The sequence below is a fragment of the Macrosteles quadrilineatus genome, unplaced genomic scaffold, assembly GCF_028750875.1.
Source record: "Macrosteles quadrilineatus isolate MER2022 unplaced genomic scaffold, UCM_ALF_1.0 Scaffold_6__1_contigs__length_79288215, whole genome shotgun sequence".
NCBI classification, from domain to species: domain Eukaryota; kingdom Metazoa; phylum Arthropoda; class Insecta; order Hemiptera; family Cicadellidae; genus Macrosteles; species Macrosteles quadrilineatus.
In genome coordinates this window covers 19,386,428-19,409,255 of record NW_026542599.1, presented here as the reverse complement: position 1 = coordinate 19,409,255, position 22,828 = coordinate 19,386,428, and the positions used below count along the sequence as shown (strand labels likewise).

At 34.0% G+C, this 22,828-nt stretch overlaps 1 protein-coding gene across 3 annotated transcripts in view; it reads left to right on the top strand.

Moving 5' to 3' along the window:
* LOC128996270 (voltage-dependent calcium channel subunit alpha-2/delta-3-like) overlaps positions 1-22,828 on the top strand; it is a 95,737-nt gene that overhangs the window by 22,841 nt on the left and 50,068 nt on the right. For all 3 annotated transcript variants that reach the window (XM_054421474.1, XM_054421475.1, XM_054421473.1), the window contains exon 3: positions 9,480-9,590. In XM_054421474.1, the coding sequence (XP_054277449.1) occupies positions 9,480-9,590 (111 nt within the window). The remainder of the gene's footprint in view (positions 1-9,479; positions 9,591-22,828) is intronic.

Below are 22,828 nucleotides of genomic sequence, written 5' to 3'. Positions count from 1 at the left end.
TACGATAAATATTGTTCAGTATCAACAAACAATAATAAAATGAAACTGTTCTAAAAAACTAACCTAACATAACTAACCAAACTTGCTGTAACATTTAAAAATTCCGTGTTTAACCTGCCTTTTCTGTTATCAAACGGTTAGCTTAGAACAGTTCCATTTCTTAATCCATATAATAGACTGTTTTAGCCTAAACAAGACCAGTAGTTAGTTGTTGTCAATTTGTAATGGATCGGAAAACAAAAATATCGATATATCGAAAAAATCATCGATAATAATGAATGTTCCCTTTAACAGGAAAGTATCAAAAAAGGAACAAAATATTTTTTTATTTAAAATTATTTACAATAAGTTTTTTGTACATTTAAGGTTTCAAATCAGGGATGTTAAACAAAATTTACGACAATGCTAAAGAACTAATGGAACATGTTTTATGAGGCCGTAAATTATTTGTTCGACATTACTATTTTATAAATTGACACAGAATAAATAATAGAGACTTAATTAACTGGTATTAGACACTGCATGCTCTTCATACTGTGAGACCTACGTTCGACTTTTTAATGAGGTATAATTTACTTGTCAGTATAAAATGTATTAGTTGATACAATTACGGATATATTATAAGTGATTGATATTATTACACCATTCTTTGGCTCAAGCAACGAATAATTCATAAGCTTTAGAACACTGGATTGCAGGAATATTATAGAACAAATTATGTTGGTCGATTGCTGGGTTTAAACCCACATGATCACTAAAAGTCCCTCAGACGAACTACACTATATAAGCCACGAAAAATTTTAAGACAGGGTATGTTGTATCTTTTTTTGTAATTATTCATTGTGTTATAGAATACATAACCAATTCCTCTGCTATAAAGGCACTGGAAGACCGGCTGAATGGAGCTTATCTACAATTCTATTAACGTGGAGCAAATGTCGGTGCATTTTTAACTTCTCCCTACAATACATTTCCAAGATGAAGTGTTTGTTCGCCCTAAATACCGTCTGCATAATGACCTCCATTTGTAATAAAGAAAAATGTATTTAGCGAACTTTAATCGATCATTTTTACATTACTGAGTTAATTCTTTGAACTTACAACTCAACCAACTTGTTTCCATGTTAGAAATGTGGACAGATTTTTGTTTATTTTTAGAGAAACTGTTGTTTAAATAAAACTATGTAATGTTGTACAACAAGGTTCTGTTTAAGGTTATAAAGCCGTTGTTTGCACGTTTTTATATAGTATGTTTCATTATGTCTAGTATGTATTAATTATACTAGTTTACCATACAAAATGTAATAACTACATAACTGGTCTTAAAATCTAAAAATGTTTAATCAATCTACATCTTCAAAACTAAGAATTATTAAAAACTAGCTGTTACCCACGGGCTTCACCCCGTTTGACATCATAAGTATTAACTAGTGTACCTGTTGCTCGAATTCGAGCAATTGCTAAGTATAACTACAGGCGTTATTTAAAACAAATAACAGTCATAAGTTCTGATGACTTTAAAATTTTATTTTCTCATTTTTAGGTCTATCTTATCCAAGACTTATTCATGTTCTCTCCTATTTGTCTCCTGAAGTGAACAATTTATAAATACGTGACTCGTGGTTTTTATTTCTCCACATCTACATACTTCCTCTTCCACCATGTGAAATCTTCACAAAATCGCTTTGAAATTTTCTATGTCCTGTGAGAAACTGCGTTTCATAATGGCCCATCTCCCAATCTTATTCCAGTCTCTTTCTGATGTTAGGTACAGCATATATCCGAACGTTTACCTTTAAAACGTTAACATAAAACACTGCTCCCAACGCATTTTCCACTCATCTAGGCTCCACTGAAACTAAACATAATGGGACCTAATATCTCCTCTTTTTTGTTTCCCATTTAGTCCTACCCGCCTCCTTGTCATCAAAAATCAACAGCTTATGCAGCGATTATCCAACAGTCCTAATAGGCGCACACGAGCGATTATTTTGAGGCGACTATTTCATCGGCCGATCTGTGCATCATATATTTGAATGGAAGCGCGCACACAGGCGATCGAGAATTGCGCCGATTTTAAAATCTGGGTTTGGCTAGGCGCACACGAGCGATTTTTTTGAGGCAACTATTTCATCGGCCGATCTGTGCATCATGTATTTGAATGGAAGCGCGCACACAGGCGATCGAGAATTGCGCCGATTTTAAAATCTGGGTTTTGCCACAGATTCGTAGGCGAGGCGATTGTCGCCCGAAAATCTGTAACATACAGATTGTTATCAGTCCGCGCACACGGTCGACTAAAAAATCGTCCAGTCGCTTGTTGTTCTCCACAGGAGTCAGTGAACTTCGGTGCGAGTTGTGTTGTTTTCTTTGCTAAAAAAGGCCACAGCTGTTATAATAAAAACTGAAACTTTCAACAGACATTCTATAGTGATTAAAGAACTTTTTACTGTAATCACGAAAAGTGTATAGTTTATAAAACTGTCGATTTAAATGTCTCTGACTTACTATCGGATGAACCCAATATTTAAGTTGTCTTCTTTTTCTCTTTGGTCTAATTAGAAGAGCACAAACACAGGTTAATTCAACAAAGTCCATTTTAGGATAGCTTAAACGCACTTAAAAAAAATCCATTTCTCGACTAAAAAATCGCCACGTGTGCGCCTGGACATAAATTAAGGGCGATTTATTTTTGGCCGATTAAAAAATCGGCCGATCGAAAAATCGACCGTGTGCGCCAGGCCTTTTGCCACAGATTCGTAGGCGAGGCGATTGTCGCCCAAAAATCTGTAACGTACAGGTTGTTATCAGTCCGCGCACACGTTCGACTAAAAAATCGGCCAGTCGCTTGTTGTTCTACACAGGAGTCAGTGAACTTCAGTCAGTGTGAGTTGTGTGTTTTCTTTGCTAAAAAGGCCACAGCTGTTATAATAAAAACTGAATCTTTCAACAGACATTCTATAGTAATTAAATAACTTATTACTGTCATCACGTGAAGTGTATAGTTTATAAAACTGTCGATTTAAAAGTCTCTGACTTACTATCGGATAAACCCAATATCTTCTTTTTTTTCTTTGATCTAATTAGAAGAGCACAAACACAGTTTAATTCAACAAAGTCCATTTATGATAGCTTAAAACGCACTCAAAAAAATCTATTTTTCGACTAAAAAATCGCCACGTGTGCGCCTAGACATAAATCAAGGGCGATTTATTTTTGGCCGATTTTTTAATCGGCCGATCGAATAATCGACCGTGTGCGCCAGGCCTTGAAATCTTCAGGCGACTGTTGGAGAGCACCCTTAAACCCAACACGGAAGGGTGCTTGCTGTATTCGGCTATCAACGACAATAGTATTATTTGTATTTCGTTCGCGTCTACCAGTTAAAGTTCGTCGGCCTCCTCCTATTGGCCGTCCTGCTCAACGTCTTATAGTCTCCATTATGTCGAACGTTTTTTTTTTTGTTATGTTTTGATTTTGTGCAAAGTTTTAGTATAACCAGCTGTTTCAAATATTAGTGTCTATTTCAAAGTATTCATCTGTTCAAATGTAAACAAACATTTTCTCCCTAAGAATAACATGGGAACTTTGAAGGCCACTGGGGCATGGCCCTGATGGAATTCCAAAGTTTTTTTGTTTGATGGCAAAACTACATGCTAAGACCTTTCTAACGACACCTTGGACATGGTGATTGGTAGCACCACCACTCCAAAACAATTATGACAAAAAATTGCCTAGCGTATTAAATATATAGATTTAAATTTTATTGTTGCCACCATTTGGAATGTACATGCCACAAACGTTTACTTGGGCCATATTTCAGATTAATTTATATCAGTAATAAAGAAACTTAGTATTAAACTTTTTTAAATCTCTCAGCAAAATGTTCGTCATTAATTTGCACACTACCAAAAGGTCGATTTCACCCAAGCTTCCCCTTTGAATGTTAGTTCATTGGGCAAACTTAGGATCCACCGACCAACCTCGCTGGTACTAGTTGTTGACCATACTTGGGTTATAGTCAATGGTTATATTGAAACGTTGGTACTCCTCTTCATAGCGAGAACTTATTTCATTCTCGTCGATTTTATAAAAACATAGTTACCTCCGGTATTTGACATGTTAAACACCCATTATTTATCATACATTCTTTACTTTTTTACACTAATAAGATTTGTAGAGGTTTTTTTCATATACTTTTGTCTTAGACGTGTTAAAGTATTCAATTTACGTTATCGACACATAGTTTAAACAAAATCGGCTAGATCGCGTTACTGAAGAAAGTGGAGTTACAGTACAGTGCAATTAAGCGGGCAATTTAAACAATACTTCAAGTCTTAGCTCTCATCATGGATACAACCAACAACTTGGACCGGTGTCTGGTGTAACTGCGTTTAAATCTATAAACCCATGTTGTTATTTTGTTTTCGTTTATTTTGTTATTCACTAGTATACATGTTGCTCGAAATCAAGCAATTGCAAAGTAAAGTAGTTATTTAAAAACAAATAACTTATTTAAAAACGAATAAAAGTCATAATTTCCTATGAGTTTAAAAGACTCAACTTATAGATTACGTAGCCTACCTAACAGTTCCATATAATCAACATTTCTTTTTCTTGTAAATATTTTATCATTTATCAAAAGCTGATCTGGGTTTTTGTGTGTTCTGCGAATCTTTCACACTCATAGCCGCATTAGGTTGTCCATGTTGATCTTTGTCAATGATAATGTAGTCTGCATGTTACTACCCATTTTCGCCAGTACGTTTAAAATTTCAGTCATTTTTTATAGCGATAACATTTTGTTTACATTACTTAAAAACTGCCAGATTTTCTCCCTAGTTCTCAAACTTATCTTTCTTTCGACGCAAAAATCATGAAAATCCGTCAAGTGGTTGATTCAGAATCGTGAAATGAAAAAAACCCTGTTACGTTTTAATATTATAGATTTGCTATCCGGTAAAGGAATTTGTGTTAAAAAAACAACGTTGCTTCAAATCTCTTGCGAGATCTAAGTAATTTTTTAACCTTTTCTGTTTTTAAAATTACCTACTCAAAATAATTGCTACACTTTATGCTTTTCGTTCAACAAGGAGCCGTGCATATTGGACTAGGAAGTTATGGATGCTTTTAAAAGGTGGAAATATCTAATAAGGAAGAGTTAAAGCGTCGCGCCAGAAGAGTTGTTGGGGCGGAGGTTACAATATTACATGACTCGTAGACCCCCTGACCTCACCCCATACTGCCCCAGTTCCTCCGCGGAACTCCGCTCCAGGTCGGACTACCTTCTTCATGTAAATTTTTTGAGTAGACGAGATGGCACGAATTGATGTGTTTAATCAACTAATATGCGCTGGACGAGATATCACTACTTGGACGAGTGATGGAATTTTCACACAGCTAGAGTGTCAAGTAGGACAATGATGACACTTGAAGGACGTTGTTTTCAACATATGGAAAATGACTCCGTCAAGTTGAAATACAGATAAGCCGTATTTGATGCTATTTATATAGTGTGAATAATATTACATTTGTCCTGTATATACTTTGGTGTGCTTTCATTGCCTCACCCTGCATATACTACAGTGTTGTTTCATTTATTACAACTAGTGTCCCTGTTGCTCGAATTCGAGCAATTTCTAAGTATTACAAGCGTTATTTTAAAACGAATTTCAACTAAGTCAGCAAATTTTTGTAGCAAACTGTTAAATTAGCAAACTTATTGACTGTTTACTATTAACATATTCTCTTCTTTTCACTTTTGATTCCTGACAACAGCTGGAGTTTCATAACAATTTTTCTTTTCAATGTTAATCCTATGGAGAAATACGAAACTTTAAAGGGATCCAGTGCCTTCCACCATGTCCAGGGTCTCACTCTCTCATTATTTCTCTAAAAAGAAAGTTTCCTGCACAACTTCACGTTACGCTCTTTCCAATGACACCGAAAACATGACAATCGGTTCAGTAGTTTCGCAGGAGTAATTGTCACAACAAATCTGCTTGCGTATTAAATAAGTATAGATTACTACTTCTGCATAAACAAAGTATAAAGGATAAAATTACTAAGCTTTCAATTTAATTCGAACCCATAAATGGTTAAAATGGGTACCCATAAAATGGATTTAAAAGCAGCTGGATTAAAAATCTTTGCCAAAACCTGAAATAAACTACTCGAGTTTCGTTTATTTATTACACAAATTTGTGTAATAAATAAACGAAACTCGAGTAGTTTATTTCAGGTTTTCACAAAGATTTTTAATCCAGCTGCTTTTAAATCCATTTTAATGAAACTGGATCCCAGAGCTAGACTAACCTGATAAAACGTCTTGTTTCTTAAGATTTGCAGTGGTGCATTTTTTCATCACCTACCAGATTATCCCCCTCCCTTCCCCCTCTATTCTCTCTCCAGGACCGTATCACCCCCTTCTCCCTCACGGATCTCTAACTCGCTGTCTCTTTTCTTCGAAATTAAATCCTGAAGTTTTCATCATCAGGGTGAGGTATCATGGTTAAAAGTGTAACCATCGTTTTTGCAATTATTAATATCCATACATGTTTTGTGACAATATTCATATTAAAAGTTACTTAATGAGAGTAATAGAGATTTTTATATTGAAAAGTTGTGATTTAAAACAAAATACGTTTTATACAAACAATAGTTATGCACTAAAATGGTAAAATATGCACTACTACGAATCGTTTTGAGATCAATTATTTGAGATGGGAACGCCACCTAGTATTTAAAAACCCAAATATGAGTAAAGGATGAATGTAAAATGGTGTGAGATGACCTTTTTAGCTTTGTTACTGACTAAGACCAGCGAGTTTATCAGCCAGGATCATTTATTTAAAGCCCAATGATCAGGGACAGCTGGGTCTGGTTTTGAACCATCAAAAAGCTACTGACTTTTCTCAGGATCGGACCGGCGACCTTTTGATTCATGGGTGACCACTTTTACCACTCATGTACCCACCTGTTGTGGCCAACGTATGGCACTCATAATAATAATCTTATACAGTATTGGTTTATCACTGTAACAAGGCAGATAAATGTATTAACTATTGCAATAATTTCACCTGTATTGAGAGTATCTATCTATCTATATATTAATAGGCAAGCATGTTTCTTTAAAACCTTTTTTCTCAGCTTGTGTGCATCGTGGGGTAAATCTGCGCATACCGTTAGAAAGAAATTTTGCTGTAGGTGTGCAGAATCCCTTTATAAATTTAAATAGGCTCAAAGATAAGCACAAAAAATTAGTTTAAAAATTTGAAAAAATTAACATGGATCTTATGCGTTGCCATGCTGGTGACGAAATAACAACGAAATATAAACAGAAAATCAAAACAAATGGAAGAAACTCCAATCACATGTTTTATTTACAGTGTGGGGTGAAAATAGAGAAGTGAGTACAGTACATTACATATTTTTGGTCGAGTTTCGACCACTGGACGACCTCTCGTACTTATTTAATACGCAAGCAGGTTTTTTGTGACAATTACTCCTCCGAAACTACTGAACCGATTGACATGTTTTTGGTGTCATTGGAAAGAAGGTAACGTGAAGTTGTGCAGGAAACTTTCTTTTTAGGGAAATAATGAGAGATTGAGGCCCTGGAGCCCTTAAAAGTTTCGTATTTCTCCATAAGGATAACATGGGAGATAATTTTTATTTACAGAAACATATGTTTGTTACTTGAAAATAGTCAAAGTCTACTACATAATAATTGCTGTGTATTATGACTCTTAATGTATACCTACTACATTTCAATCAAGGATTGTGTACCTTAAAGTTTACCCATAATGGATCTTACTACTTTATTTTAATGCTGGGAATAGTAAAATTTAGTGGAGAATAAGTTACCATGATTTAGAAAACTTAACTATAATAATTTATGTATTTAAATCACAAATCTTTGACATTATTAATTCATTTGAAACTAAACAGCTGATCGACAAATCAAACAAATCATCTACTTTATGTGAATAATGTTATTACACAAACATAGTTTTTTTTTTTTTTTAACCAATATCTTGATTTTTTTACTTGTGGGTGTATTTTGAGTTTGCAGTTATGAAAGCACCAAGCCAAGTAACTTTTATCAAATTTTCTCTATAAACTAACAGTATTAATGAATTATTACATGAACTTGACAAGTCAGGTAATTAATTGTCAGTTTACCAAGGGGAAGAAGAGTGGGTCCTTGAAAGCAGATGAAGGCGGAGACACCCATCTAGAAAATCCAACCGAGTTTTTAAATATATAGGTCAGTGGATTGCCAAGACACAGATTAGACGAATAAAACGAGGCAGTGGTTTTATTGGTGAGGAATATTAATACATCAAAAAGGGCCCTATTAATGGCACAAGGCTTCATGTGATCAGAATGGTTAACAACGTAATAGAATGTAAAGTCTTAACTGAAACAAGTGAGTGGGGACATATTTTGATTTCGAGGATAAAAATTTGCCCGTCTGAAACAAAGCTACCTTTTAAAATGGAAAGATGCTAATAACCTTTGACATTTGCAGCGCTGTTCTTACCCAGACCAATTTCAGTCATGAGCAACTATATTATATGTTGTTTTAAGTAAGGCTACATCTTTTAATAGGATAAGTATATTCGTTACGGAAAACTCTGACCAGGGTAATCTTCCTGAAGGTGACTTTAAGGCTAAAATCGTAGTATTCATGGAAGTGCTTTTGTGATAAAAATATTGTTTTTTTAGTGTTTATTTTTAAAAGTGTGATTTCTTCAAGCAGCATTTTTATGACCCTTAAAAAATGCTACATAGGCCTATTGGTTTGATATGGTAAAATGTTTTGTTAAATGTGTTATAAAAATCTTTAAAACATAACTACCCTATAACCTTGCTCACTGTCTATAACATACTTAAACTTGAACACTAATTAATTTACTAAATATAATACACATACAGCTAGAAAATGGCTGGACTGCTTCCCTTCCAAGGCTTCATTATTACTTACTGTATTTAATTTTCGACGTCGAGTCAATATATAATACGATGAATTTGTTTTCTAAATTCATATGTTATTTTGCGGAGCATTGAGCCGCACAGGTTCACTAGTCTAATTTATTATCCTAAATTGTGCTTTCAAATCTACATTTGACATTATCTACGGAAATCGTACAAACTTGGTAAAGAAATGTTAGCACTGTACATTGTCCAATCTTTAAGGATTATGTAAACATCACAGCCCCAATAAAAATTATACTTAATTCTGTATGGGTAATGAGTATTAAAGTTTGAAAACTGCATATTACTAAGAGGTGTCTTTAAAAATGTGTTTTATATGTATCTGTTATTTATTTTCTTAACTTTTGACTACCATGTATGAACAAGTATAAATAATATGTTTAAATAGTCCATATTCCACTGATTCTTCATACAGAATTACATTTTGAAGGAACGGAAAAAATTCAAAGACATGTATTTGATTTTTTGTCTGTTTACAGAAATACCACGACAAAGAAGCAGAAGTGGCCAGAAAAGACGGCCTCATCCTCATCAGAGAATTGGCTGCAGAAGTAAAAAATATGATGGATATTAAAATGAACGCTGTTATGGTAAGTAGTTTTGTTACCGTAACGTTTTTTTTCAATTTTTCAACTTTTTATATAGCTTTAAGTATTTTACACCAGCTCATATTCTCAATCTTTTACACCCCATCCCCTCCATCATCTAAAGTTTGGCTGCCTAAGTCCCTTACCTCCCTTGAGTAGACAGACAATGCCGCCACATTAAGTCTTCAAGCATACCCAAAGACCCAGCTCCACCCCTTCATTTAGCTAATTTTCACCCTTAGCGAAGATACTGAGGCAAATTTGCCTAAAGAATTTTTGGATCCGTTTTTAAATCTCAAAGAAATTAATAATAATATATTGTGATAAATATATCAAAACACTTACACAGACACTCCACTAATTTATTCACCTGCTTTTATTTCTTTTAGGGAATTTTACATATACTGTCAAATTTTTATTTTTATTTTTGACGTAACCTTTAATTGTACAACAAAGCTTCAAAATAATAAATTATATGACTTTTTAGTTCTACAAGGTGGTTGTGATGAAAACTGCGCATGTTATGTTGTAAAGGTAAAATTTGAAAAAAAAAACAATATTTTGTAAATTTTAAAACCCCATTCCCATGACCCAGTCTTGTTGCCACCCAATAGCCTCTTCCCCAAAAGGGAAATTCGCTAAAAAGGTTAAATTATTTCTCTTATCTAAAGATATCATTAATTTTGTTAATATTCCTTAAAAGTGATCACTACCCAATAATAAATATGTCTCACCTAAATCTTTATTCGTTAACGCAATACGGTATGTTAACCCATATACAGCGTTTCCTTGACATTGTAAATAAATCAAATATCTTTTTAATGGAGAAATAATGTACATTTAACATAATTTTGAATTCAATTTTACATTTAATTTTAGCGAATTTCCCTATAGGGAAGTAGCTATTACCGTAGGTCTCATGGTAAGACCTAAGCCCGGGACCGATTTACTTTTTCATTTTGATGTCCCCAGAGGCCAAAAACACCATTCGTTCAAATTTTTATATATATCTATATATATATATATATATATGTGTGTGTGTCCATCCGCACGATAACTTGAGTAATTTTTGTCCGATTTTGATAAAATTTGGTTAGAAGGTGTAAGGCGGGATAAACTTGAATGAGTTCGCAAACCAGCGTGATCGGACTATGGGAACGGGGGTTTATGGGGGGTTTTATGGGGTAAAAATAGGTTTTTCCCATTTTTGACCCTAAAAACACAAAATTTCACAATTTCTTTTTAAACCATTTTGTAGAGCTTAAAAAAACAAATAATTTAGTATATTGAAGCATTATTATGCGCCTAATTGTTACGGAGAAAATTCAAAAAAATTGTAATTTTAAAATTCCCATGTTATTCTTATGGACAATAAGTCAACTGTTGTAGTTTGCTTGTTTATGAACATAGTTTGATAAAAGTTGGAAAATACATAAATTTCTTACTAAACCACAGTACCTTTTAATATTATACATAAAAAAAACTTTTTTACCCTCCCTGTTGCAGCAAACCTAAGTACTCATTAAACTAATTCTGTTTTAATAGGGAATAAATGTGATATTTTTAAGGAGACATTTTAGTTTAAATCCAATCAGGCAAATGGAAATTCGCTAAGTCTGCAGGTTTGCTGCGGCGGGGGTATTTTTTATTGTATTCAAAAAGTTGATTAAAATAAAAATCCCAAGAACTTATTGAAAAGTGTTAATGAACCGTAAAACATTTTACATTTAAACATTAAAACATAATACAGCGATGTGTTAGAATTTTCATGGTGCAAAAATATGTAAAATCAAAAAAATTCCATTGATTTGTTTTTTTTTCTAAGAATCTATTTTGTTATTGTAAAAATATGTAAAATATGTTTCCACACAAATATTGGATCCAATTAATATTTTTCTAGACACAATTTGACTTCATATGTCCCCTACTGGGTATCCCCCCCCCCCTCCGTTTACACTAAGCAGGTGATTACGCCCGTTTGTATTCAGGGTGTAAAAGTAGACTACAGTCAATGAGAGGGGTTTTGCCGGGAAATAACAACATTTTGGCGCGAAAGGGTGGGAGGGAGAGCAGTTAATTAAGGGGGAGGGCTATGCCGCGCCCTAATCGATTCCAGCCATTCTTATCACTGGAAGAAATTCTGTCGGGTTCAAGCGGGGTAGATCGGGGTCTACCGTCCAAACAGTGTCTTCGCGACAATTAAATGACAGTTTAAAAACTAGTTGAAGATTTTTGAAACTTTTTTAAACGTCTCGTAATACGGTTATGTGTGAAAAATTACAAGTATATGTAATTGAATAAATGATTGGGTTCAAGCGGTATGGATCGGGTTTCACCGACCAAACTGTAGCTTGCAACAGAAATTAAGTTACGTTCAACATTATTAAGCAATAATGAACATTTAAATGTCTCAGAATAAGTTATATGGGGTGGAAAAAAAATAGTTGACCACAAAAATTAAAGTAATTTGGTAAAATTGAGATTATTAGTCTTTTACAAATATTTTCTCTACATTATATTGTTGGGATACTACAAAAGACACGCTTGTCTGATATATTGGATTGTCAAATATTTTAAATAACGAATTTTAGCATTTTTTCCTTTTTAAAGATCGCTTGAAATGCACGTGCTTGAAGCATACTGGATGGGTGTTTTATTTTTAGTAAAATACTTCAAGTTACAAAACACATTAAGTTGCGTCAGACTTAAAAAATGATTTAAAATCTCCAACTATAAACACTTAAGTTTTTGGTATTATTTTTGTAATAAGAAACTTTTTTGTTGTATGAGAGAAAAAAAGGTCAAAACAGACTAGATTATTTGTTGGATGTTAGGTATTTCGAAATTATTTTTCTGAATTGATAAATCAATGATTCGAAATCTTTAGAGTCCTTCAAAAGAGTTGAATTATTTTTAAATAACCATATTAATATTGCTTGTTGTGTGTTATTCCTTACAACCTAGGCCTACCAGTTATTTAAATCAATAATATCAATTAATTATATTTAATACATTTTTACGCATGTTATTCTTGTCTATTTGGCTTAAATATAGCCTGTTTAGTTTAAAATGTAATGTAAACTAGTCCAGCTTAGAAAATCCAAGTAAATAACTAATCTTGTCAAAAATGTTTTACATATTGAACATCCGCATCGTCAGAAAAAGCTGCCACTATTATGTAAAAACAATACAAAACCCTCTTTGTTTCTTTTCATACTCATTGCTTCGGCATTTCAATACAAAGGTTCAACATTTTTTCCTTATTATTGTAATGCTTGTGGAGATGAGAAGGTTAAACTAGCAGTTGCAGATCATAATAATACAGTAATTGTAACTTTGTAACATAAAATCCTGTGTAAATTATCAATCTGTGCGAAAATATGAATAATTCATCCATCTTGGGTTGACCTTAATTTTGCATAGTTTGATATTTTACGGGTTATGGGTAAGGATAGTACACCACAATTTCATCTTTTAAGTGAGTTAGTCTAGCTATGGCCCATGCCATACAGTTTGTTGTACGGAGCTAGCAACTGCTAGTAGTTGGATATAACTATAACACTCCTCAGTGTATACTTAAATGAGTTAATCTTTAGACCTTAGTATCCATCCCTCAGTTTTATAATGGAAAAATCTCTTTAGTTGTGTTGAATAAAAATACAAAACCTCATAATCATATCTATTAAGTCAGTTGATCTTTAAGGCGCACTCGTAATAACCTTTGGGTACGTCTTAGGTAATTTCATCAAAGTCGGGCAAAAATTACTCGGGATAACGTGTTTACGGACATACGAATTTGAACGAATAGCTTTTTTGACCTCTGGGTACATCAAAATTAAATGTAAATTGGTCCCGGGTCTGGGTCTTCCCGTGCCACCGATGGCAATAGCTTCTTCTCCAAAGGGAAATTCGCTAAAAAGGATAGATACAACCTAATTGGAAACAACTTTGAAACAGTCAACATCAAGAATATTATGTTTAACAGCAAATCACAGATACTCTTTTACGACATGCAAATTTATATATTTTTTAATTTTCAACAGACTCACTCAACATGTAAAAAGGATATTTGAAAAACATTCATCATACTGTTTAGTATATGAAAGGAAAACTTCAACTATTACTACATTCAGTGACTACTGCATTGTATGTAACTAAACTTTGAGACTCGAACTAAAAATAATTCAATCTTAGCGATACATTTTCGCGTGACTTGACGCTCTCGTTGGTTATGAATTATTCAAATATTCTCTCCTTTAAATAAAGTCGTATTTTTAACTCGAATGTATTTATTCTTTTACTAAGTACCCCTAGCATCTTGGTGAAAATCATTACTTGTTATACATAAATCACTTATACATGGTTAAGTTTGTTGCGGTACTATCTCGCGGATATTCTAAATGTAAATTATAAGCCTTAATTTTTTTTTAAAGATTCGCCGAAAACGATCCTTTGTTAAACTAATTACCATTTATGGCAGTACTAATTGAAATTTGTTTACAATGTCCATACATGTTTTAGTTTGCAAAATAGAGCCCTAATAGAAGTTTATTTAATTTGAAGGAATTCCGGTTACAGTCCTTTAGGTAAACGGACAAAAACATATCTTTCGAAAACGTATTTGGATTTACAGATAATATGTTTTAATTTTTTTTTAATAGTTTTTAAATATTATTTTAATATATGCCTCGTTGATTAGGCAACAAATTTTTAATATAGAATGAGAATGTTTGCTTTCTCCCAATAAAACAGTTATTACATTACATTACAAAACAATGCACAATACAGAACATGAAAAGAAAATGATATATTAAGTGTTTTAAACTTTAAACACTTAAATATGTTATGTATCAGACTGACTAAAAAGAGAAAGAAAGTCTTAATTACAATATTATACATATTAAAAAACAAAATTATACCGAAATAGTATACCAGTGTGCTTAAGTGATTAGTTTGGAAAGAAATTTAGGGCTCCTAAGCCAAAGCCTGTTTTGGGATTCATTTATGGAAAATAATTAAAGACAGCGATCACATTAAAATAACCAGGATTATAAATTTTAAATGGAAATTTCTATACGTACATGCATCTCTATACATTGTATGGAAAGAACTAAATATTATTGACGTTTTTAGTTTTACAATAAAAATATACGTGTCTGAATTAGTTCACAGTGTGTTTATAGATGTTTCATATAAATTACTGAATACTCTCGAATACGCCTTCAATACTACAGAAACTAAAAGTCGGAGCACCGAATTTGTAATGTGATGCATATTCCCTAAATGACAACGTGATCATTTTACTAAATTAAAACCAATATATTGAAGATGTTGTCAACATTTAAGAAAACACGTCTTGTTTAAAACCAACATTCAAAGTAGGTTCAGGACATTTTCGTGGAATTTTGCCTTAAGAGACACCGTAAGCACATTCCATCTTAACCCAATTCCTTGGTGGGAATTCCTTTAGACAAGCAGTGCTGTCGATATTTTCCCTTTACTCTAAATCAACCCGACATTCAAACTACTTTTACATATAATTTTCTTAGTTTTGGAAAAGTTTTATCTGTGTTTGAAAAGGTATTTTTCTATATTCTGAAAGTACAACAGTTTTAATTATTTTTAGATATTTTAAAATGTTATATTTTTATACTATTCTTCTAAAAGGCAGATGTTCATTTTAGTCATTTTAAAGTACGCCCTTAGTACATCCATATATAAATCCCCATATATATCCATATTTAAGTAAGTACCCATGTACTTTTGAGAAAACTAAACACCCAATAAACCATATACTTAAAATGTTCGTCATGATGAAAAAACCTTGCGCAAAACTATCCATTATTTCAGAAATTGCCATTTAAGGTCGTAATTAATTCCTTTCCAAACCCAACTTTCCTTATACCTAATGTTAAAAGTACCTCAGCTGTACGTATTTCTTTGTTGTTCTTTTAATTTATTACCTTACTGAAATCAGGTGTGATTATTTGTTAGCATTACGGTACTCTGTTTTGTTTATTTCAGTTTAACTTAACCAATCAATAGTTTTATTAATACTTATGAAGTCAAACGGCGTGAAACCCGTGGGTAACAGCTAGTTTACAAATAAACACATAAATATGTCTACAATATATATTTTTTATATTTGATTGAATTAAATTGCAATAAAACGACACCAAGCCCAAAAAATTGGATTAATAAAAGCTGGAATATCACAATTTTTAGTTAGGTAAAGTAGAATAACGATGCACCTCATTTTTTATTGTATTCAAATAAAAAATCCTGACATTTCAGCTATTTGTTATTCTATTGGTTTGAACTGTGTGTCATTTGATAGGAAATTGAAGATACTAAATTCATGACATTTTTTTCATAAAATCAGCCATTAAGCAAATAATAAATTATAATATTAAAATGGCCACTATTTTTAAATTTTGAATTGGACCAAATTATTTTTTTTCTTACACGGGCCTTTTCTACCGCAAAATACATGTCAAGTCTTGTTCAAATCTGACAAAGATTTTTTCAGATAGAATCATTTACTGTTATCGCAATGACAGACGACATTGTTTCAATTGTTTGGAATCGAACTAGCGTCCTTAGATTTGACAGTACAACCTCTTGGCAACCCAGACATTGTACGACATTTGTACACTGTACGTTTATATTATACAAAGAATTATTGTGTCCAAAAATGTTGATACTTTCTAAGTACTGTACAGGTCCATAATAAATATTTACAACGATAAGAGATGGGTAAAAATGTATATAAAGTTAAATAATGTAATAAATTGTGTGATTGAACCGAATAGAAAATGCATTACCTTAAATATTACTGATAAAACTAACTAAAATAAACCCCTTAACTACGTCACCTTCAAAAAATTCAGACAAAAACTTCTCAAAACTCACAATTTTGGAGACACGACCACAGATGGTCGACACAGAAGCAGGGTCCAATAAAGTAATTTCCATTAAGAATACTGTGGTTGTGGGGGAGGGGGTTGTATGGATTCAGCCCCCCCCTCCCCCCATGATCATACACAAACTGACAAAATGGTAGCGCTCCTGCACTCGCCAAACCTTGCGACGCAGTTTCTGTGCCGCCCCTATTTATGATTGTGACTCCTTCAATTACATGAGTACATTCTTCGTGTTTTCAATGATTATAACGGCGTGTTGATAGGTTTACGAAAGTTTTTATGGTTTAGTTTTCTGTTTGAACGTAAAATTGTAAAATGTATACCTTTCCAATGGATTTACCTAAATGCCTAGATATATAACCATGGATAAAACATGCTCCCTTAATATACCAAAAAGTAAAGCAAAAATCATAAAATTATCTATAAAATAATAGCAACACTAAATTTTGTCGACACTAGCGATCAGTGTCACCGAACATGAACTAGACACGAAAAACTAGCTTCAAAATTTACAATGGAATGAGAAGTCTACTTTATTAGTCTATGATATAACTAAGTAACGCTTTGGATATAGTGTTAACCTTGTAATCAGAAGTTCACTTGTTCAATCCTCAGAAAAGGCCTGAGCTTTGGTTTGAAACTGGACCTAGCTGGTCTTAATTATTGGGTTATTATTAAACGGTCCTTAGATAAGAGCCAGCTGATCTAGTTCAGTAAATGCGGGGTTTCCTGAAATACGCTTGCTCGTTTTGGTACATACTTTTTTTAACTAGGTTCAGGTGCGGCCGTTTTCCCAGCTGACGAATTCGGCAAGGGGCGCATCTCTGAAAAACGTAGACACTAAATACTTCCACGACATTCCCAATTCCGCAGATGTATTCGACGCCCCCAGAGGGGAGGTAAATGCTCCGTGTTGGTATCGGCATTTTCAAGTTGGCCACAGACATGGTCGACTGGGCATCGGGTCCCAGTGACATTCCTTTATCCAGGATGGAGGGGTGTTTAGCTCTAGGAGAGATGGAAGTACATCATAATCTCTAACCTACCTGTGTCTGTGGTTCTTTGGGCTTCGGCCTGCTTGTTGTGTGCGACCAGCATTCAGTGGGCAGATCCTCGACTTTGGAAGTAACCTTTCCTGGAGGTGAAAACGGGCAAGTACCCGCAGCTCACGGGGACACTCAAGGGCAACGTAACTTTCCGCAGTGTGAGGGCAACGGTTTGTAGGTACTTATGCAAACCTATCCCTGTCTCTGAGCACGGACGGTATGGTTATCTTGAGTGTGGGGGGTTCTTCCCGGAACCTCAATTGAGTCAAGGGTGTCGCCACCTCTGGTGGATAGGTTCATCCGGGTGGGTCCCACTTCTATACCTGCCTCCTTTTGGGAAACCCTGATGGCCTGGCAGTGATGTTGGGTCTGACGGGCAAACGAAGTAGATCGGGTGCTGGGTCCGAGCCCGCCAGGGGTATCTGGGGATCTATCGCTCTGGATATCTCTGGTTCCCAGCAATGGGTCAGGCCTCGATCGGGCAGCGGTGTAAATGGGAGGTTGGGGTTCCCCCCGTCAGCGTGCTGATGGTCCCCTTCCTCCTGGCTATTGATGGCGGGTTCTGCCTGTCAGGGATGAGATAGGTCCCGAGTGTTGCTTGCACTAAATGCGTCGGGGCGCTCTACTATGGACCTCTAGGTTCCGACCTAGTGGAACCCAGGTGGAGTGACGCTTAAACAAGCAGCCGGAATCCCTGGTTAGGATTGAGGGGCAACCCTCTTTCCGAAGGGTCTGCTTCGGCAGCCGGCGAGCCTGATGACCTTAAGTCATCCGCCCATGATGTGCTAAAGGTTGATGCGTAAGCTTCGGCCTACATCATGGGGCCCGGGTATGTCCTGTAGGATAGGTACCGGGTAAGCAGTCAGGGGGCTTCGGCTCTCATGACAACAAATCTAAATCTAAATCTAAATCTAAAGATGTATTCGACAGCTAAGAAAACTACCTTAACTCATTCTACACTCATCCTTAGTTTATTTTCGCTTTCAAATACGCCCTCTAGTATGTTAGTATCGAATGATCCAATGTAGTCTACATGGATGTAGAGAATATCGTTGTACTGGTTGTACCCAATATATTTCACGGTGATATATTGGTACAGTTCGTCTAGTAAATGTATTATGTAAAAATATTATTCTCTATAGGAAAATGGAGTTGAATTACATATAGTGAAACAGTAACATACAATTGATTAACTATTTCAAACAAGCAACGGGTAGCAGGGAATTTGCGAAATATATCAAAGTGAAATTGTTAATGTATTAAAAAGGATTTTAATTTAAAAATACGTCGTGTTGAAATCTTGGGGATTTTGTGGTGGGATTTTCTAATTGAATGTAAAAAAATAACTATGTTTAAAATATTTATCTTTTTGACGAATTTGCTTACAGATAATATTTGAGAGAATATCATTTGCTCCTAAATCCTTTTTTCTGTAAGTGATAAAACTCGGCACTTTGACATAATAAACCTCTATACTTAGCCTATTTATCCTATTGTAAAAGTCGTAATACTTGTTATTTGTGTGTTGATCATGGTTAATAATTAGTCTAAAATCTTTATATATTGCTTGTACGCATATTATTTGATTATATTTAATTTCACTTTTAAGCTTTCATCAACAAAAACACCCATAAGGTAGGAGCGGGCTACACTTTTTAATTTAATTTATGAAATGTAAAACACTTTAAAGCAGAACATAAGAGAAAAAAGCACAACATAATAGAAAAAAAACTACCACGAAAAGTGCAAATACTACACACGCTCAAAATTCATTTCAGAAAAGATTATAAATCAGTTGAAAACAATTGATTTCCCTAGTAGCACAAATATATATAAATACATATCAATAAATATATTTAAAATCTATTTTATATATCTCAAGTGTGTATTAATGTCAATTTTATATAATATTTAAAATATATTATATATATATATATATAAAATATGTTTTTGAATCTATTAAATATTAAAAAAATATGTTCCAATAATATATTTTTGTGAATATTATTTAAATAATACCCCCGCCGCAGCAAACCTGCCGACTAAGCGAATTTCCAATTGTCTGAATTGATTTTCAGTTAAATATATTTTAATAACATTAGGTTTAACGAGTACCTAGGTTTGCTGCTACAAGGAAACTAAAATAAAGTGTGTTTTTGAGTAAAATATTGATAGCTTAGTATAAAATAAATAAATTTGCCAAGTTTGATCAAAATACATTCATAAACAAGCAAACTACAACATTTGACAATATTCTCCATAAGAATAACATGGGAATTTTAAATTTACAATTTTTTAAATTTTCTCCGTTAATAATAACCGAACAAAAATACTTTCATATACTAAATTATTTGTTTTTTTAAGCTCTTTAAAAGGGTCTAAAGAGAAATTGGGAAATTTTGTGTTTTGAGGGTCAACAGTGAGAAAAACCAATTTTTACCCCATAAAACCCCCCGTAAAGCCCCGTTCCCATGGTCCGATCATGCTGGTTCGCGAACTCATTCAAGTTTATCCCGCTTTACACCTTTAAACCAAATTTCATCAAAATCGGACAAAAATTACTCAAGTTATCGCGTTCACGGACGTATATCTAATATATAAAATTCTCGTGTCACAGTGTTTGTCTGCAAACTCCTCCGGAACTACTTTACCGATCGTGATGAAATTTGGTGTGTAAATTCTGTAGGTATGCGAATAGGAAGTAAACTATTTCCCGTTTCGAAATTCTTAAAAGGGCTCCGCCCCAGTGGCTCTGGAGTTTCCCATGTTAACCTTATGAGAAATGGAATTAATGAATCTTAACAGCTGTTTCAATTAAACAAGTTGGTTCTGTTCTATGATGTTCAATAGCATTAAAGTTACAAGGATTACCAACAGGGTGCAGCACTATTATTTCTTTTACATTTATGACAACAGCTAATTTGCAACCAAAAGGTGAGTGAGCGTAGCGAACGAACTTCAACCTGGAGGCGAGTGAGCGTAGCGAACGAGCTAACCTGAAGGCAAGTGAGCGCAGCGAACGAGCTCCAACCTAAAGGTAAGTGAGCGTAGCGAACGAGCTCCAACCCAAAGGTGAGTAAGCGTAGCGAACGAACTTCAACCAGGACGTGATTGAGCGATGCGAACGAGATCATCTTGAAAATTAAACGTAACGGTACTTTCTTTCCATCGGTCTGTCTTAGGGGAAACCTATAACTTAGGCGATACGGAGTTCGCCGGGGTCAGCTAGTATATATATATATATATATATATATGTCTATATATATATATATACATATATAAAAATTTGAACGAATAGTGTTTTTGGCCTCTGGGGACATCAAAATGAAAAAGTAAATCGGTCCCGGGTCTAGGTCTTACCGTGCCACCTACGGTAATAGCTACTTCCCTATAGGGAAATTCGCTAAAAAATGTATTTAATATCTCTTCCAAACATCCCATGAGGCATAAACATAAAAACATAAAATAATGAAGATTTAGTATGAAAAACACAATTATCAGTTGAGTAAATTGATTAAATAGTTCATAAATAAAAATTTTGAAAAAATTACTGGATAAAATTTTTTGGCCCGGGTGGGTCTCGAACCTGGGTCCTTCAACTTGTGAGCCTCTTACCTTACCTCTGAGCTAATTGTGACTGTTGCTAGAATTTGTTTTCAAATGGTGAAAGAGCGGCCGTCAGTTGCAATGGTTGCAATACTTGAAAATTTTTTGATACTATAGTATAATATGATTCTGTTAATCTGTTTTTCCGTAATTTCGTTTCTTAAACGGTCGCCAGTCGCTATCACCCTTTTCTAGCCAATCATTATAGATTTCTATGATCACATTCATTGTCACATATTGCAATTTAAAAAATAAAACCCATGAACACTTTTTTTCGTTTGACCCAAATGTAGCTGCCGTACATGTATACTGCCTCTTAACCATATGCGTAATTTTTTCTTTACGTGCATGATAGACTGACACCATTCAGAGTACGTATTATTATTAACTTAATTTTAACGCTTTCATAATAGCAATGTCGAAAGTGTATCTTTTCCATATTTTTTATAACCTTACAATCTCTATTACTAATTATTTAATGTACAAATAGTTAACGTACTTCACAAATATCCACTTGCTTAACATAAAACAAGCTAGATTCCATATCGGGTTGGCCTTTATTTTTAAGTTTCAAGACAAAGTTGATAGATATTCCAGACGAAGTTGCACTTTTTGCTCCAAAGTTTCTACAAGACCGGGTGTCGCCTAAGTTTCGTCGGTTTTGAGATATTGTGTGCGTTTTTTCCTTTTTGTATAGTTCGCTTAGAAAACATCCTCTTTTACTCTTATTTCGGTCGAAATTCAGTAAAAAAATTCACACCATATTTATATTAACACGATCAAGTGGCCACTGTACTCAAATTTTAATTTTACCCATCTAAAATGTGTTTAACATTACTAGTTAGACTCATTGACATTGGCCATTGAAAATAACTTTTTATCTCTCAGTAAAATCTGTCGACCAATAAACATTCCAGTAAATTTTATCGACCAGTGATAAATAAACATTAGTAAATTGGAAAGAAGGAATTTTTGTTATTTTCAATACGGAAAGGATGAAAAGAATTAATCTTTTCATTGTTGAAACCATTGCCATCCATCTAATATTTTTAAGCCTATGACTGTAAAAGTTAGTTTTACCAAACGAGCTTGTGGCTACGATATTTTCACTTCGTTTGCATCTGCTAAGTTCCAAATTGAGCGCACCACTAGAAAAAATGTCTGACATTTTGTGTATTGTTGTGTATTTTACATATGCATAAAAAATATCATACATTTTTGGTGGAATTGAAAAATGAATTTTGAATATTTAAAGGTAATTTAACTATTGTATAAGTAGGGAGCTAGGGAGCGACCTGAGGGGGTAACGCGGGACATCGGTACCCAAGGTCCCAGGTTAAAATCTAACTAACCACCAATAGATTTTAGCAGTGATAATGTCCCAACCCTCGATAATGATGACCCTTGAATGCCTTGATTGAAGTATCGTGCAAAAATATCGCGGCTAGAGCCTAAGGTTCTATTATGTGTGTGTCCAAGGAGGGGAAAATAAATAATAAACCATTTCCAGCTTTTATCTGTGTCATAGGCTTACAACTCATGCCAATCACGCTGTCAACTAATGTTACATTACTACGATCACGTTATATACTAAAATCGTGACTGTTATCAATCCGATCGTGCAATTTAAACGAGAAATCACTGTTCAGTTATTAGCTTGATGAAA